Source organism: Erithacus rubecula (assembly GCF_903797595.1).
Source record: "Erithacus rubecula genome assembly, chromosome: 2".
NCBI lineage: Eukaryota > Metazoa > Chordata > Aves > Passeriformes > Muscicapidae > Erithacus > Erithacus rubecula.
In genome coordinates this window covers 66,246,212-66,263,511 of record NC_136685.1, presented here as the reverse complement: position 1 = coordinate 66,263,511, position 17,300 = coordinate 66,246,212, and the positions used below count along the sequence as shown (strand labels likewise).

Here is a 17,300-nt window from a genome sequence, read left to right as displayed (position 1 = left end):
AATTATGTATTTCTGCTTAGAATAACATAATAAGTAGCAAGGGTAAGTGAAAAAACAAGCATAAAAATCAGTATGAAAATACTTGACAGTGTTTCTTAAAGGGAGAACATGATTGCTTGCAAGTTAGTGGCCTTGGAACTGGCAAAATGGTAAATGAACAAGGGCAGATAGAGGAGTTAGATCCAGGCAAAGAAGTGATATATCCTTGTGCTAAATGAATTAAAATAATCACATTTGTGCTACAAGTGAAGGCTTTTTTTTTGTTTTTTGGCCTTTGTGGATTTTGATATTAAATCCTGTCAAAATTACATGAGGGTAGTTTTTTTTTTTTTTCTGTTGTTGTTGTTACTTTTAAAGAATTTTTCATAACAAAATAATGATAAAATAGCATTGAAGTATAAAAGCATGTATTTGTGACAAAATGTTCACAATCTAATGGAAAATATTTAGAACTCATATAAGTTAATCCATGAATTTAGGGTATTTTTTGACATTCATAAAACTGTGATTTTTATGCATACAGGGGAATCCCAACATCCATATGAATAAGGAAAAGACAGTAAAAAAGAGAAAAGAGTTGAGCTCAGAGATCAGAAAACAAATGAAAATAATTTAAAGTACATTACCTGCCTCATCCCTCTTCCTGAATATATGACTTGTAGGTCTCCCCACTGGTTGTAGAGAACACAGGCAAAGATTCTTTCACATTTTGCTTATATACACTGTCACATATCCAGATCACTTAGTCAAAGGGTGTCTAGTTTTTTCTTCATGTTGCATTGTGTTTTGGCTAGAAAAGTTAAATCAATGTGAAATCTCATTTATACTGAAAAAGGAAAGTATATTAAAATCTCACAGCTTTTGCAATTGTTTATAAATATTGGCAACCTAAAATTTTCCTTCCACTGTGAAAAACATCTTAAAAAATATGCTCTGCAGTTCCTGTCCTAGAATAATGTTGGTATTGTCAAGCAATTGTATGAAATCTTACTTCTCTTTGGCCCAAAAATGCAAGACATTTTGGTCTTTTAAAGTCAGGATCTTATTTTTTTCAGATTTATAGAAAGTATATGGCATCATTAATTGATCAGGGGTTGGTCTTCTCAGACTGCCTAAGGCTGCAATGCAAGAGAGGCATTGCTCTGAAAGTCAGGCTGGGTGAAATATGCATGTGTGGGAAAAATCAAGTTGTTGCTTATTTTTTTTTCGTTAAATATATATAAAACCAGCATCTTGTTCTTGTAAAATCCACTTATGTTACCTCACTTTGACATTTTACATGATTTATACTGATATATTAGTTCCTTCCATTTATAGTCAGGGCACATTCTGCCAGGCATTCCATATGGCTATGGTCCTCAGTGAAAATGGCTGTACACATATTACTAAGGATACACACACTTCCAAGGTTAGAACTCAGCTGCCAATATTCCAGCTGAGGAATACAGCCTCTTATTTGGTTGGATACATTTGAATTATTAACTTTGCTAAGAATACAGCTTTGTGAGGACTTTATTGTGCTTTCTTGTTCTAATGCTCTGGACTTTGAAAATTACTTTTATATTAAATATCGGTTTAGAATTGTATTTTTCCTTTTCCTCTATACAATGATTTTTAATTTTTCATGGTTTCTGATTAAACATGAGCTGCTGTGGATAGGTGTGGAAAAGCTAGCCCTCTGGATAGTGAGGTAAATGATCCTGCTCACAGTGCCTCGCTGATTTTCTGGCAGCACTGCTGGCAAAGCTTGCCCCACAGCATTTGTTGTAGCAGTTTCTCAGAAACCTCTGTGCTAGTGAGAGGTGTGGATCTTGCATGGGAGATATGACAGCAAGCAGAATCAATTCACAGCTGTGGAATGAGGGTTTGCTAATGGTGAAAGGGAGCTAAGAAAACAACAGCACATTTGTCTCGCTGGATGTGTGCTGAAATACATTTATTTTGTGCTTGTAGTTTAACAGCCTTGCTTATGAGAACAAAATCATTTCAGTACCACACAGAATATGTATCTGTACAGCTCTAATACTTTAAATCAAAAAATGTGTGTTCCAAATAAATTATCATATTTTTCCTGCACTCTTCCTATGTGTTCTAATGTCTCAGTCTTTTCCTATCTTGCTTTCTGATAAGCACATATTTATATATTTGTGGTGACCTTTTCTTCCCTTTAGTCTAGTGGTCTGTGCTGTCGATGAACTCCTCAGAGATTTGGGAAGGTCCAGGAGTGCACAGCTTTGCAATACCACTTTTATAGCCCTGAAAATTACATTATTATTTTCAGATGTCTTTAGAGATTTATATGATGCTTTGTTTTTTGTTACTGAATTAATGGTGAAGCACACAGCCTTATTACACACACTGCATCTCTTAATGGGTTTTTTTAGAGCTGCTTATAGAATTTGACTATGGTTTTCTTGCTGCTGTAGATGATATGGACATTTCTTGTTTTGTTCTTATGTAAGATCTTTCTGTGCAAGTTCTAAGACTAGTTGTAGGTCCAGTGCCACCAGACATATCATAGACTCAGTGAATGAAAGAAAGCACTTTACATCTGACATGTGTTTCCTTTGAGTTACTTTGCAGCACTGTTCTTTACCTTTCATGAAAGTTTTAAAAGACTTGTTGATGTTTTTTGGGGGTGTGTGTGTTTAGGTGTTTGTTCTGTAGTTCTTTTTCTTTTAAGAGCTATATGTAGTTAAAAAAACATGCAGTTAAATTGGCCCATTGTTGACCAATTATTGACTTATTCATATCCTTTTATACCCTACAAGTAAGTGTATGTGTACCCGTGCAAATAGTCTATCACTGGCCGCATATATCAGAATCCGTTGTGTACACTGTGAAAAGTAATACTGACTTTTCATGGTCAATGCTATATAATTTAACATTATTGCATATTATTTAACATTATTACTTTAATCCAGGCCACATTCTTCCAGGCATCCAAACTTTTTATGCCTGCAATGTTTTACTAAGCAAAGTAAATTAAATTCTAAATTATTAATGGATGTTTGTTACATGAAATGAAAACAAAGCTGTGTACTAAAATACATAGTCTTTTTCTCCCTTTTTTTTTTTCTGTGATATAGGTTCTGAATTCAAAACAAAAGAATTATATAAGTATCATGTGTACTACCCAGCTCAAACCATTTGTCTGTTGACAAGTAGTTGCCAGACAAACTCTGTGCAAAACAGTCTTCTGATGAATCATTAGACTGTCAAATCTGGAAAATTCTGGCAAAAAATTTAAGAGACTTAGGCTGAATATTAAAACTTATTTTAACATTGCAATAATTTCTTTGTATTGAGAAGGTGGAATTCAGTTTCTGTGCTACTTGGAAATGCACTCAGTAAAAATTACCACTCTTAGCTAATCAGTTTTCTTGTTGACTTGATTGCAAATGTGTAAAGCTCAATCACTGTACAGGATCATTCCCTGCACTTACACCAGAGAGGTACAAAAGGTCATTAGTATGAAAACTTAATGATGGATGTAATAATAAGAGTTCATAATTTGGAAATAAGTAGCACATTCAAAATTTAAATAGATGTGTAATAGGAAAAAAAAAAGGAACAAAGTTATTAAAAGGAAAATCTCTTCTCACATTCAAGTTTAAAGACATATACACAGTCATGAATAGCTGGAAAAGGTCACAATGCTAAATAAAATTAGATCCAAGGAAAACAAAAATCTGTAAAATCAAGTTGGTTTAATACATTTAATTTCTATATTCCTTTTTGTTTCTTTCCTTGATCTTGTTTTGTGCTTAGCCATTTTTAAAGCACTTATACTTTATTTCATTTTATACACTGTTATCTACTGATTGCCTGTATGTTAATTTGTGTTAGTGATTGCTATAGCAAATACAAATGCATTAGTCTAACATTATATAATGGATAAGAAATTACATGTCTATAGTTTCAAACTTTCATATTTTTAAAGACAGTATTTCACAATGTCTTTTGGACATACAGGGCTTCAGAGGAAATTGTTTCTCTTTTTTGTGTTCTTTCAATAACAAATAATTAAATTCAGATTAATGTGAATACTCATATCAAATAATAATTTCTCTTAACATTCATTTCAGAATTTGCTGGAAGGACACAGCCCTTTTTTCACATCTACCAAATTAATCATTGAACAAAGTAGGATGTCGGCTTAAGAATTTGGAATAAATATGGAAAGTGCATCCCTCAAATGATATTAGTGTTGGCCCTGCTACTGTCCTTTCCATGAAATATAATTAGAGCTGATATGGTTTTGTAATTTGTGTCCCCAGCAATGCATTACCTTTATCTTTCTGTTAGCCCTTTTAGCATGTAGGTAATGCTTGTCCCTTAATATTTTTTCTCCTAGAGGAATAACTGGTAGAACTAGATTTTATCAAGCACTGGTTTGTAACTGACCTTTCAATGTCTGCTCACTATGACAAGGCAAGAGGCAGATAGCCTTGCATCTAAGCATTAAAAGGATAACAAAAGATACCTGCAAGAATTTTTTCAGAATGAATGTGCCATTTCTTTTCTCCTTGCAAATACAGAATTGAAACCACGTATGTTCCTAAAACCTATAATGCTATAAAAGAGGAAAGGTACTTCCACTGTAGACATTGTCTTCTAAAATAATAGGCATTGGTTTTGGACTTTTTAATAAATCTAACCAATATTGAGAGCCTCTCAATATATTTGGTATTGTCCTGAAGAGAAAAAATAGCAACAATTTCTTATATGATATGTCTGGTCTGTAATTTTTTTAAAAATAAATATAGATATTAGGACAAACATGGAGAGTTCTTTGCATGGTTTCTCTCATTGTCAGCAAATTCTGACAGGATGGGAGAAGAAAATATAGACAAGAAAACAATTTTGTTAGTCACAAACAATTAGATTAGCCATTTTAGTAATCCAGTTAAACGCTGCTTTCAAATAAGATAATTTTGCAGTAGAAGAAAACCTGATCAATGTTTTTCATTAAACCTAAAATGCAAAGATTAAACCTTACCAATATTTTCATTTTAGCTGGAGAGAGGTTAGTTTAATTATCTATTGCAGAAACTCTACACATGGAGCACATAAATCATATTCTTGCAAACACCTTTATTTTTGAAAAATACCCGTCTTAAATAGTTGTTATAGTAAGGCACATGTTTATTATCTGATTATAATTTTTTAATTAGCGTTGCATGCATTTATTATTTTTTCTTAGTACTATTTTGTTATTTTTTTTATCATTATAATTTTCATAATTATTATTTGGGCATTTAATCTATCTTGTTTAGTTATAGAATAATTGAACAAACATTATATTTGTGGTACAGAAATGTCTCAGCTTTAGTTAGAAACAAATTTCTTGTTGTGGTAGCTGCTTCATAAACAGTGTATAAAATACATTCTTTTGACTTTCTTGTCATACTCCTTAGATCTGTCCTTGTTTCTCTAGTTTGTATAGTTACTTTATTAAGTAAATTTGACAGTAACTTGCAGCAGGTATAAGACACAGAGCTTTGTTTATTTGTGTGTGTCACTTGTTTTCTAGTGAATTAAGTCTTGTCATTTCTACAGTATTGCAATTTCTTTTGATTCCTTGCCTTATTTGAAATTACATTATTTCAGTTTGAATAAAGACTAAATTGTTATGCTGCTATTGAGAATAATCTTGTCTGAAAGGCAAGACACAGTTTCTGGGATTGAACTGGTTTGTTCTTTGTGTATGCAGGATGTGAAAAATCGCCGAAACCCTCGCCTGGTCCCATACGCTCTTCTGGACGATCGAACAAAGAAGTCCAACAAAGACAGTCTTCGGGAGGCCGTCCGCACCCTTCTGGGCTATGGCTACAACCTGGAAGCTCCTGATCAAGATCATGGTAATTAATTTTGGCTTTTATTCTCAGAAAAGGTTAGAATTTTCCACTCTGCTACTGAATTTGTTGGTCCAGTAAAACATTTGGAACGGGTGTTTCCAAATCTAATACATGTTTACTCCATTTTCTGCTCTCTTAGATCTTAATTTCCTTCCTTATTGCTTCCTTTCCTTTTTGTTTTCTTTCATTATCCTGTGGCCTCAAATGAGTATTTGCAAAATGTAACATTTTTACATTTAAAGCAGTTGTTTACAATTTAAACCAAGAAAAAATTTTAATAGATTTTACTTAATGCTACCTTTGCTATTTCAAGACAAAAATAGGAAAAGAATACATAAACTCAGTAAATATAAATTTCATATTCCTGAAATTTTAACTTTAAATATTGAAGAATTCTACAGTATATGTCCATAAATATAAATTTCATATTCCTGAAATTTTAACTTTAAATATTGAAGAATTTTACAGTATGTGTCCAATTTTATATTTAAACACTTAAAGCTAAGATGAAATTTTCTTAAATTAATGACTACAAACCAAATTTCTGTGAACGTCAACCTGAAAGTCTAAAATTAGTCTGTGAGAGCCTTTAGGTTTCCTGGATTTTCTTATGTCTTGGAAGTTGAATTAGACTGTAAGTAAGTTTTAAATCTCTTTTCACAAAGTTTTCTTTGGACTTGCATCATTGCCAGGTTGAATATTTTATTGGTACTGTGGGCAGTATTTTCAGTTTGAGAAATCCTAGACAAGAAGAAAAATCTGACCTATTAACAAAGAATTTTTCAAGAAAGTACATAATGTTTAACTCAATAACTGCAGCATATATAATGTCAAGAAAGTACAAGAAATCAGGTGACATAATGTACAAATAACATAAATATATCTAACCCCTACTACCTCTATTTTAGGTAAGTAACTTTATATTAAGTAAATATGCAATAATCAGAATTGAAACTAGCACCTTTATAATCTCAGCAAAATTTTGAATATTTGAGAAATGTGTCTGAACATTTTTTTTTTCTTCATATAGTGTTAGTGATAGTGGTTGTTAAGTTTTGATTTATTTAGTAAAGTATTTCCGCAGGAGATATAACTCATACCTGCAGTTTACACAGGGAACCTACCATTTGGAATTTCTTTTCCAAAGCACACCCATGCTCTGATCCTCAGCTTCTATGAGATATTGCCATTAAACGACATTTAAATATGAGGCATTGCTGAGACCATGAATCCAACAATGCTGGATTGCTGAATAGGCAGAACAATGTTCCTTAGTGGAATGGACAGTGTTGGTGGCAAAATGCCATGGTCTCATTCTTAAATCTGCTAAGATTGAAGAGTGTAACCCTGCTGCATAATCCTAGAATTCCTTCTCCTTCCACTGTTGGGAAGGAGATGCTGTAAAAAGAGATTGAGCATGACTTCTTGGTGCTGGGAAGTTGGGTTGGCTGGTACAGGAGGCCTTTGCCTCTTGTGCAGATGTAGGGGCTGTCGAACAGTGTAGGCAAAAGGGGCAGAGAGCACACTCCTCTTCCACATCCTACTAAGCAATAGTAATCCCATTTTTCATTTACAGCTCTGAGAACCATATGCTGATGCCTTGCTTTGGGAATGAAATGTTGGAAACCACTATAATTTTCCTTAGAATGCAGAGCTCGTTGAGCTGGTTCTGTGAATGGAGTTACTAGTGAAATGTGAAGACCACTAGTGCAACCCTTGAATCCAAAAGATGTGATCAAGATTGTTGCAAAATTCCCAGAGGAAAGGAACTGCTGAACAGTGTCCCATGAATTGATCTTTCTTGAGCAAACACTGGAATTTATTCAGCAAAAAAAATTTAGTCATTTTTGGGATTTAGATTTTGCATTTTATGAGCTTCTCAAGTTTTGGAGGCATAAAACATTTTAACAAGGATCCTCTTTCATCAAAATTCATACTGTTATTAAGGGATTTAGAGCCCTCTAGTGGTGTTCTGAATCTCCAATCATTAATTTTTATTTAAACACTAACTTTACAAAGTTCTCTAGTATTGCTTTTTATGTTTTTTTTTTTTTTTTTTATTAATATTACTCACTGGTTTCCCACAGCAGCTGTATTTTTGGGATTGCTTAGACTCTAGAAAGCATTTTGTTACTTAGAATCTAAAAAGAAAACAATTTCTCAGTTACCCTGCTTTGTGGTGCTTCAGCTGTATGGGTGAGGTACTAAGGGTCTTCAAAAGTGTTTTTAAGACATTAATTGTGTAGACTGTCAAAGAGAAAACTTTACTGATAAATAATTATGTGGCAGAAAGTTGTGTTGCTTAGTGGGAACTTAATGAATCTCACCTAACTGAAGTCAGGCATGGTGGCTTCATGAGAAGTGATGGTTAATTCTGAAGGATGTGATTTTATAGGCTGTCCTAGGTGATTCTGGAAATGTGGACCTTGATCAGTGTGAGAAAACAGAAGAGAAAGGGAGAAGTTCTTAGCATGGCCTAACAAACAGGTGCAAGTAGGTGCAGACAAATTTGATCTTATGACAAACTCACTAAGAGGAGGAGTTGTGGTTAGACTGGAATGCTGACTTCTCAAATGTTGCACAGACTTTATTTCATACATTGCAAATTTCTGGAAAAAGATCCATACTTTTGGTCTTTTTTCCCCTAAGCTGAGAAAAAGAATCAGAGTGACCCTTGAGTCATCTATTTGTAGCTTCATACAGATTTCTAACTTCTCCTTTCTTTGTGCCTTTTTGTTTCTTGTTTTTTTGTTTTTCTTTCCCTAATTCCCAGAATGGACAAGGACACTTTTCCCACATGGCTTTTCTGCAGGCACATTCTTCTTTTCATGTCTACGCTCAAAGGGATTCCTTCACCTTTTGCTTTTGCTTTCACTGTTTCTTGTCAGTAGTTGGAAACAATTCTTTCTACACTGCTTATTTTTTTCCCCATTTATTTTTATTGTTTTAACCCCTACAGCAACAAGACTGGACATGTGCAGTGGGATAATGGAAAAGTTCAGGATCTTCCGCACAGAAAAGACCTATGCAGTGAAGGCTGGGAAGTGGTACTTCGAGTTTGAGGCAGTTACTGCTGGAGACATGAGAGTTGGCTGGACCAGGCCTGGCTGTCTGCCAGATCAAGAACTTGGCTCAGATGAAGAAGCTTTTGTTTTTGATGGCTTTAAGGTTTGTATGTGTTTATCTGTAATGATATGAGTGACTGCAAAACTTTTGATTTTTGTGTCTCATTTCATATATTATTTGCCTCAGTTGCCTTCACTGCTTTCATCGATGTTTCATGAAATTATTCCCCTTTCTTTGAGGGCCTAGGTAGAATAACTATAATCACTGTCACTTGAAAAATTAATTAGCAAGGTTTGGCATTTCTATAATGTTTTTTCACAAATTCACTTGTTTCTACAGTATATATAAAGAAATGAAAATTAAAGTGGCTTAATCAAATTCAAAATACTGGAAGAGCTGTAACTAGGTATGAATAATTTCTTTAACGTTTTACTCTGTATTCTCTCTATAAGAAGTGCCTTTAGGGAATAAATATGGCTAAGATTATTAACAGTAAGTGTTTAGGGCAAACTTTGATACTAAGTTTGTATAGCAATGTAAGAGTTCCAAAGAGTATATCTATGTTTTCACAGAAATCCCTACAGCTTAAAAGAAGTATGATAGAACCACTAAAGCTTGCTCAGATTTAACTCTGTGTGAAAAAAATGACAGATTGATCTAGTCGTAAAAATATATGGCAAAACAAGCCTTTATATTTCTGACTATCATCAGAATAGATTAAATGAGTCATTGAAATTTTTAATTTCATGACAGCAAGTGCAACTGCTCTCCAAACCTTAAATGTTATTAAGGCTACTTATGACTCATTGTACCTGCTATTGGAATTAATTTTCCTTATTACTGTTAAAATTATGTAACAGAAATCAACAGTATTCCTGGATGTAGCCAGCAAGACAAAGTTCTCAAGATGCATTTTATATATGCTGTGGAAATTTATTTGTTTCCCACTCCTATGTTGCATGAGAAGATCCCTTGAAAAGAGGACTGGAAAGTTTTTTTGTAATGTGTCCTATGTAAACCTTTCAAGTTTTCTATTTTTACTGGAATAGCTGTGTAGTTGACTTCTGAATCTTGGGGTTTGATATTTAGGTCTCAATCTACAAAATATTCTGTTGTGTTTGATTTTAATGGGTTCTTCCCTTGATTGGGAAAAAAAATTGACCTTCAGGATGTCAAAAAAGGTTCATTGGTTTTGTACAACTTATAGGATGGATATGGATAATAAACATCTACTTGAGATGAAATACATGAATAGGAATCCTATCTGTTATTAGTTATTAATGCTGCTTTTTTTTTTTCTGTACTTGGTTACAATAGTTCTCAACAGATGTTAGTTTATTTGAACTCGAATCAAAGACCCCATTGAAAGCCTTTGCAGTGTTTGACTTGAAATTCAATCAGGGAAATCATTAATCATGCCCTCACTTGCTCTGGAATCTATCAGAAACCCAGTGCTTGTCTCATTTACACGTAGTTCTATTCCTTCCAAAATCTGATATGAGAGAAAGATTCATTTATTTTGCACAAAATATTTGAGGGTTTATACTTAAGGAAACAGTTGTTTGCAAGTAATTAATTTATAGGCTGCTAAAGTAAATAAAAACAATTTCTTAAAAAGTGTTTGTGAAGTAGCTATTAAACATTGTCATTGACAGCATATTATTGTGATTGCAAGTCTTTCATGGAACTTCTGCAGAAAACTAAACCATGCTCTTACTTTTTACTAAAATGTTGAAATAGCAATTTTTCACTGTCAGCTCTCTTAGCAGTATTTTATAGTGCTGATGTGAGGAGTGCTTGCAGGAAATTAATTGATGGATTTCCATATTCAGAGTCAGCTTGGACTGGTCACAGACAGTTTTTTAATGATATTCTGTGAAAGTGTTCGTTTTAATGCCATCTTATTTGAGACAGTTAATTATGAGTTCTACGCTTAAAGACGAGAAGAACACATACCTTGTCACTATTTTTCTTTAAAATGCTTCTAATTATTTTCAGGCACAGCGGTGGCATCAAGGTAACGAGCATTTTGGCCGCTCTTGGCTGGCAGGGGATGTTGTTGGCTGCATGGTTGACATGAATGAGCACACTATGATGTTCACCTTAAATGGTGAAATCCTGCTTGATGACTCAGGCTCAGAACTTGCGTTCAAGGACTTTGAGGTTGCTGACGGTAAGTACTGTAATAATACTGTGCTCTTAACTTGCTATTGCCTGGCTTTTGCTCTGACTTCACTTCAACGTGTTTCTGTTGTTTCTTTTGTGTTTCATGTCCCCATTCTCATCCCTGCTCCCGCCTCCTCTGCCTTGTCCTTTTTTTCTATTTGATTAGTATTAGCCTTTTGGAAAGAAAGTTTGCTGGGTGTGACAATGAGGAAGGGCTTATAGCTCTAGTGATCTTTGTGGCTATCTTTTGTTGTGAGACCTTTAACTGTTTTTCAGGGATGTGTCTGAAGAGGCAGATTCATGACTTTTAATATTTCATCCTCACTGCAGTAGATCATCATATGATGTAATAGAATTATAGAGTATATCAGAATGGGTTGAGTTGGAAGGGAACTTTTAAGAGAACCTGGTCCACCCCCCTGCCACAAAGGGCAAGGACATCAGATTTTATCTGGATGAGATACTGAAATAATAATACCAAGTGTCTCTCCAATTAGTGAAAAACTGTGGTAGTGAGTTTAAGCCATCTTTAAGGTTTTGTTTTAGCACTGGGAGGAGAAATGACACCTGATCCAGTCAGCTGATACAAAACTGTCCTCCAAAACATTCTACATCATTCTAAACCAGCAGATTGATCTTTGTGCTTGTTGTAGGGTTCTTGGTGCAGGTTTCAACATTCTCAAGCAGGTGCTAGTTTGCTGTGAAGATAAAACTTAAGAAATTGCTTAAGACGGCGAAGATTTTGAGGGTTTGTTGGTGGCAGATGGATTCTGTATTTCTGTTTCTAAATTGAAATATATACCTGTGTGCAGATAGAAAGAGAAAAGGGGTAAGAAATTGTATTAAGTAAGCTAACTGCATAAAACTTCTGAGCTATAGTAATGTTAAAAAAAAAATAAGCTTTAAGCTTTCATTTCTTGTAGGTACATATATTCTGCCATAAATATTATGTGTCTATTAAACAATACAGCTGTAGCTGAGAGATAGTTAAATTTTTTGAACAATAAGAGCTCCACATGATACTGTTGGGTTACTCATCCCTACCCTATTCCCATGGGAAATATGAATTTCTTACCTTTTAATTAGGCAATTCCCTTTTTGAATTTTAACCACTTTATTTTCATCAGGATTTCAGAGTATTTTGCTTTCAGGAGTACTTTAGGAGATTTCTTTCCTTCCTCTGCCATACATTAGGAATCAGAATTTTTTAAATTTTATTTAAAATTTCATAATTGCCATTAATTTTCTGGACTGGTGCCTGTTACTTTACTGCCTTTGGATTTCCTTAGATGCAGTGGTGAGGGTGGGGATATGAGAATTGGCTTACTAGTAGTGTTATATGCAAAACATCATCTTGGTGCCATTACATTTTAATGGCTTTCCAGTTATTAGTTAGTATACTCCCATTGGGGAATAGAGGCTTCTGAAAGAAACTCTAATTCCATTAAATTCTGAGGGTAGGCTGTGTTTATTCCAAGTTGATGAAATCACAGTAGTGTACTTTTAGCTGCACTCTAGCTGCAGGTTCAAATTGAAACAGATCTCTGTGCTAAAGGTGTTCCAGACTTGACATGGAGCCTGAAGCCTTTGGTAACCATGTCAGAGACTTTATGTCAAATCTCTCAGATTTTCCACCATATCCTTTTAATTCACATTAAGTCCCTCTAGTACAGGTTTTGTAGGAAAGAGCTTGCCCTTTGAAATTAGATGTCCTTGTCTGTTTTCAAGGGAATGTGCTGATTGATCTTAGATTTAATAACTCCAAAACTATATTTGATACAAAAGTATTGGAGGCAAAAGGTGAGGGGAAGACAACTGATTATGAGTGTGTATGTGCAAACACACATATTAAATACTAGAATGTATGAAGTTTTTTTTTTGTTGTTGTTTTGGGGGTGTTTTTGTGTTTGGTTTTTTTTTTTTTTTTGGTTGGCTGGCTTTAGTTTGTTACTGGTTTTGTTACTGGCTCTTGCTTAACAGCACTGAGACCTTTCTGCAGGTCACTTCAATCACTGAATCATGTTCGTGTTGTGTTGCTGCACAAAGGGACCTTTTGCTTTAGAAAGCAATTAGAATTTCTGATGTAGCCTTACAGTAAATCAGTCCTGTACATTTAATTTACTTAAGAACAATGAAAAGGGAATATGGTGCTCTGCCAGCTTAGTAGTACAGCTTGTGCAGCGTATTAGGTTGTATCACCAACAAGAGGAGCTCTTTGGGATTATGGCAGATGAATTTATTTATGAGATATCATCTCAGTAGTAAAATTGATAAACATAATTGCTTTTTATTAAGCATTTGTAGCAGATAAATTTTAACTGGAGATGTGAACAGGTACACATGTACACCCAATTTTTTTTTTTGTCAAGTTGTGATCTTTGTGAGCAGGAACTGTTTGTAGTGTTTGACAGATTGAGTGAGGAGGTTCATGTTGTACACTTGAAAGTAGGGAACATTATGAAAAGTGTTGCTGTCCTTTGCTTTTGCTGTGTGTGATAGACAGTTCTAGAGGGTTACTTTTCATGTGGCAGTTTTTAAATGTTTTTACTTCCTTTTCTATTTCACATAGTGAAATAAAATTTGCTCCATAGCCTAGTTATATATGTGGATATTAGAAGCCAGGTTAGGAATAAATAATTTTTATATAGCCTCTATCTTGCAAGTATAATAGTAAATCTGTAATTTAATAAATAATAAGTAATTATGTAAATGATTATTCTGTAAATAATAGGATCTAAATCTGTAAATAATAGGATCTGTAAATAATAGTATCTAAAACGCCTGGATACACATTCAAAGATGGGTATTGAAATTAATTTTTGTTCTGTAGAAAGATACCTTAACACCACATCCCCTATAGGATTAGATGCTCTGTATTTACCATGTATAGAAAAGCTCTAAAACACCTAAATGAGAACTAAATCATTGGCAAATCAGTGCAGAATATCACCAGATTTGGAAGTAGGGATTTCATGGTTAGGACTGGTGTTTATATTCCATTTATACAGAGCCACAGTTACTAGCAGAATTAACATATATCATGTTATCTATTATTGATGTGTTATCTGAGGAGTTGATGTCTTGTGGTTTAAAAGCCAAGCTGTGAAGATGAAAATCTGGACTTCAACTTTTGACTAACAGTGTTACGTTATTACGTTTGTCATGTCTAATAAAAATACACATGGCACAGTCTTGTGTATATGCAGTAAAATCTTCAAAAAATGGTACTGAAGGCTGATCATTTTTCTGGTGGACTGCAATTCCTGTAGTCATGAATAGATATTCTGCCCTTTTTTTGTGTGTGTTTTTTTTTTGTTGTTGTTTTTGGGTTTTTTTTGTTTTGTTTTGTTTTTTTAATCTGGGCAGCCTAAAGAAAAGTGAACTTTGTATTTTGTCCTTGTATTTTTCAATACATGTTATATACACGTGAATCAGAATCCCTGAATAAGAGCTTCATGTTTCTGGTTGATAGAAAACATTCTGTTAATAACTAGGTCAAATGAATCTAAAAAGTAGTTTGTAGCTGTGGAAATTGAAAAACAGGATGAGAAGAAATAGAGGAAATAAAAGATTTTCTTAGGTTTTTAGACTGTCAAGCTGAAATTGAGAAACAAAAAAACAGGACCATGTGCAGAGCAGCCATATGGGTAAAGTGCCCTTGCCCATTTTGGAGAATCAGAATAAAAAAAAAAAAAAGGTTGGTTTTATAAAAAGAAGTCACAAATGTGTTCCTTGTGCTAGTGAAACAGTAAGATGCATACAAATGCATAGCTAATTAAAAAGGTAAGACAGAAAAACCATCCCAAACCAACATACTTTAAGTTTCATGAAGCTATGGTGTCATTTTGTGAGTTCTCATTTTCCAGAGCCAAAGTTTTCTGAATTTTTAAAATTAATTTTATTTAAAAAATAAACGACATGCACTTCGTGCATTTTTGTAAGTTTTTTTCCACTATTGTATCTGCATGGGCAAGCACTGTATTACTTTTAAAGTAAGGTTCTCTCAAAATACAATCAATAATGACATTTTAGGAAGAATACCAAAAGAAGTAAGACTTAAAGTAAAATTGGCAATACTCTGCCAGCTCAGCAGAGAGATTAACCAAGAGCTGGCTGTCAGACTCTGTGGAGTTGTTTGTTGCCTAAAAACATCCATGACTATTAGAGGGCTTTTTTTTTTTTTTTCCAGAATGATGTTTAAGATACATTACTTGGTGACATGCAAGATATGATGTGCTGTTGATGACTGCTTACCTTTTTAATCTTTGCTTTTAGGATTTTTTTTTTTTCACAACTGGTTTTTAATTCATTTATGGAAGAGAGCTGTTCACTGATGTTCATTATGTACAACCCACATGTTCTTTCATCTTGTTTTAAGGATTTCTACCTGTGTGCAGCCTGGGCCCATCTCAAGTGGGAAGAATGAACTTTGGAAAAGATGTCAGCACTCTAAAATATTTCACTATATGTGGCTTACAGGAAGGGTATGAACCCTTTGCTGTTAATACAAACAGAGACATCACCATTTGGCTGAGTAAAAGGCTTCCTCAGTTTCTACCAGTGCCACAAAACCACGAACATATTGAGGTTTGTGATCCTAGTGAAATGTTTCTAGACACTTGAATATGATTTATGTTTCTACTCTTCTACTTCCAAACAAGATTTTAATGTGATGTGTTGACCCAGTTCTGGATGAACTTTACACCTGTTACAAATTTCTTACATTTGGTGGGGTTGTAACGAATGTCATTGCTTGATTGGTAGTTTTTCTTCCTACAAAACCTGTGGTGTGTGTTAGCATGACATTCTGAGAGCCAAATCATACAATATGTCCTAATTAAGAGCTCCTTGTGCAGTGAGAGCTATGTAAGGAATTTCCAGAAAGTGGGCATTTTTTAATAACAGATGCTAGGTGTTTTAGTGCACACACTTCTTGATTTTTCCATAGCTAATCGATTTTGATTGTAATAAATATTTATTAGCCAATTTTGTCAACACTTATGTTCCAATCAGTTGTGCATCTTGATGGAACTGAATTCATGCCTTGTAAGTTTGCCATGAAATCCTTCTGAAATGATGTAATAAGAACTCTTTTTCATCTGGTGTGTGGTATTTAGGAAACAGTTTATGTTCTTTCGTATGTACATGTGTGACTTTTATTCCTTGGTCTGTTTTGTTCTGGACACAGTTGGATTTACATTGCAGAGTTATGGTGAGAAGCATAATTTCTTTGTGGCTGTTTTTTAAAAATTTAACTACGGAGCAACAAAAACATCCACTCCTCATGGTATTTATTTCCCTTCAAAATGGCAGCACATGATTACAATGCATTAGGCTATTGGCACCCATGCTGTTGCAAGTTTTGCAATCATAGAATACTATTGTAGAAATATAAATTTAATATTTACATGGCAGGAAAAGCATCAGCTTTAAAATCTTACATGTTTGTGTTTCATAGGTGATGAGAATTGATGGCACCATAGACAGCTGTCCCTGTCTGAAGGTCACACAGAAGTCCTTTGGTTCCCAGAACAGTAAAACAGATGTCATGTTTTTTCGATTAAGCATGCCCATTGAATGTGCTGAGGTATTCTCCAGATCAGCTGCAGGAGGGTTACCAGGCTCTGGTCTTTTTGGCCCAAAAAATGACTTGGATGATTATGATGCTGATTCTGATTTTGAGGTTCTAATGAAAACTGCTCATGGTCATCTAGTTCCTGACCGGACAGAAAGAGAAAAAGATGCCACAAAACCAGAGTTGAATAACCATAAAGATTATGTTCAAGAAAAGCCCTCACGTCTTAAACAAAGGTTAGTAGCTTGTTACCTTTTCCCAGTCCTCCTGCTTCTGCTTCTCAGAGTAGAGAAAAATGCCACTCATGTCTGACAGACCAGTCAAGTAACTTTTGAATATACAGTTCAAGGTCAGAATTAATTCAAGGGTTTTTAGAAATGAGTTTGTGTCTTTCTCTTTTCTGAGTAATTTGCCTTCGTGATTGAGCTTTTAGTAGAGATATTGAATTTACTTTTTTTTTTTTTTTTTTCCAGATTTATGCTCAGAAGGACAAAGCCAGAATATAGCACGAGTCACTCTGCACGGCTTACAGAGGATGTGCTAGCAGATGATAGGGATGACTATGACTATTTGATGCAAACTTCCACGGTATTGTAATATAGGATGATGTTTTAGCTCTTTGGGGTTTTTTA

At 34.3% G+C, this 17,300-nt stretch overlaps 1 protein-coding gene across 4 annotated transcripts in view; it reads left to right on the top strand.

Moving 5' to 3' along the window:
- Positions 1-17,300, top strand: part of RYR2 (ryanodine receptor 2) — a 369,436-nt gene that overhangs the window by 221,310 nt on the left and 130,826 nt on the right. For all 4 annotated transcript variants that reach the window (XM_079298135.1, XM_079298134.1, XM_079298133.1 and 1 more), the window contains exons 26-31: positions 5,717-5,864; positions 8,821-9,029; positions 10,926-11,100; positions 15,472-15,680; positions 16,552-16,904; positions 17,142-17,256. In XM_079298135.1, the coding sequence (XP_079154261.1) occupies positions 5,717-5,864; positions 8,821-9,029; positions 10,926-11,100; positions 15,472-15,680; positions 16,552-16,904; positions 17,142-17,256 (1,209 nt within the window). The remainder of the gene's footprint in view (positions 1-5,716; positions 5,865-8,820; positions 9,030-10,925; positions 11,101-15,471; positions 15,681-16,551; positions 16,905-17,141; positions 17,257-17,300) is intronic.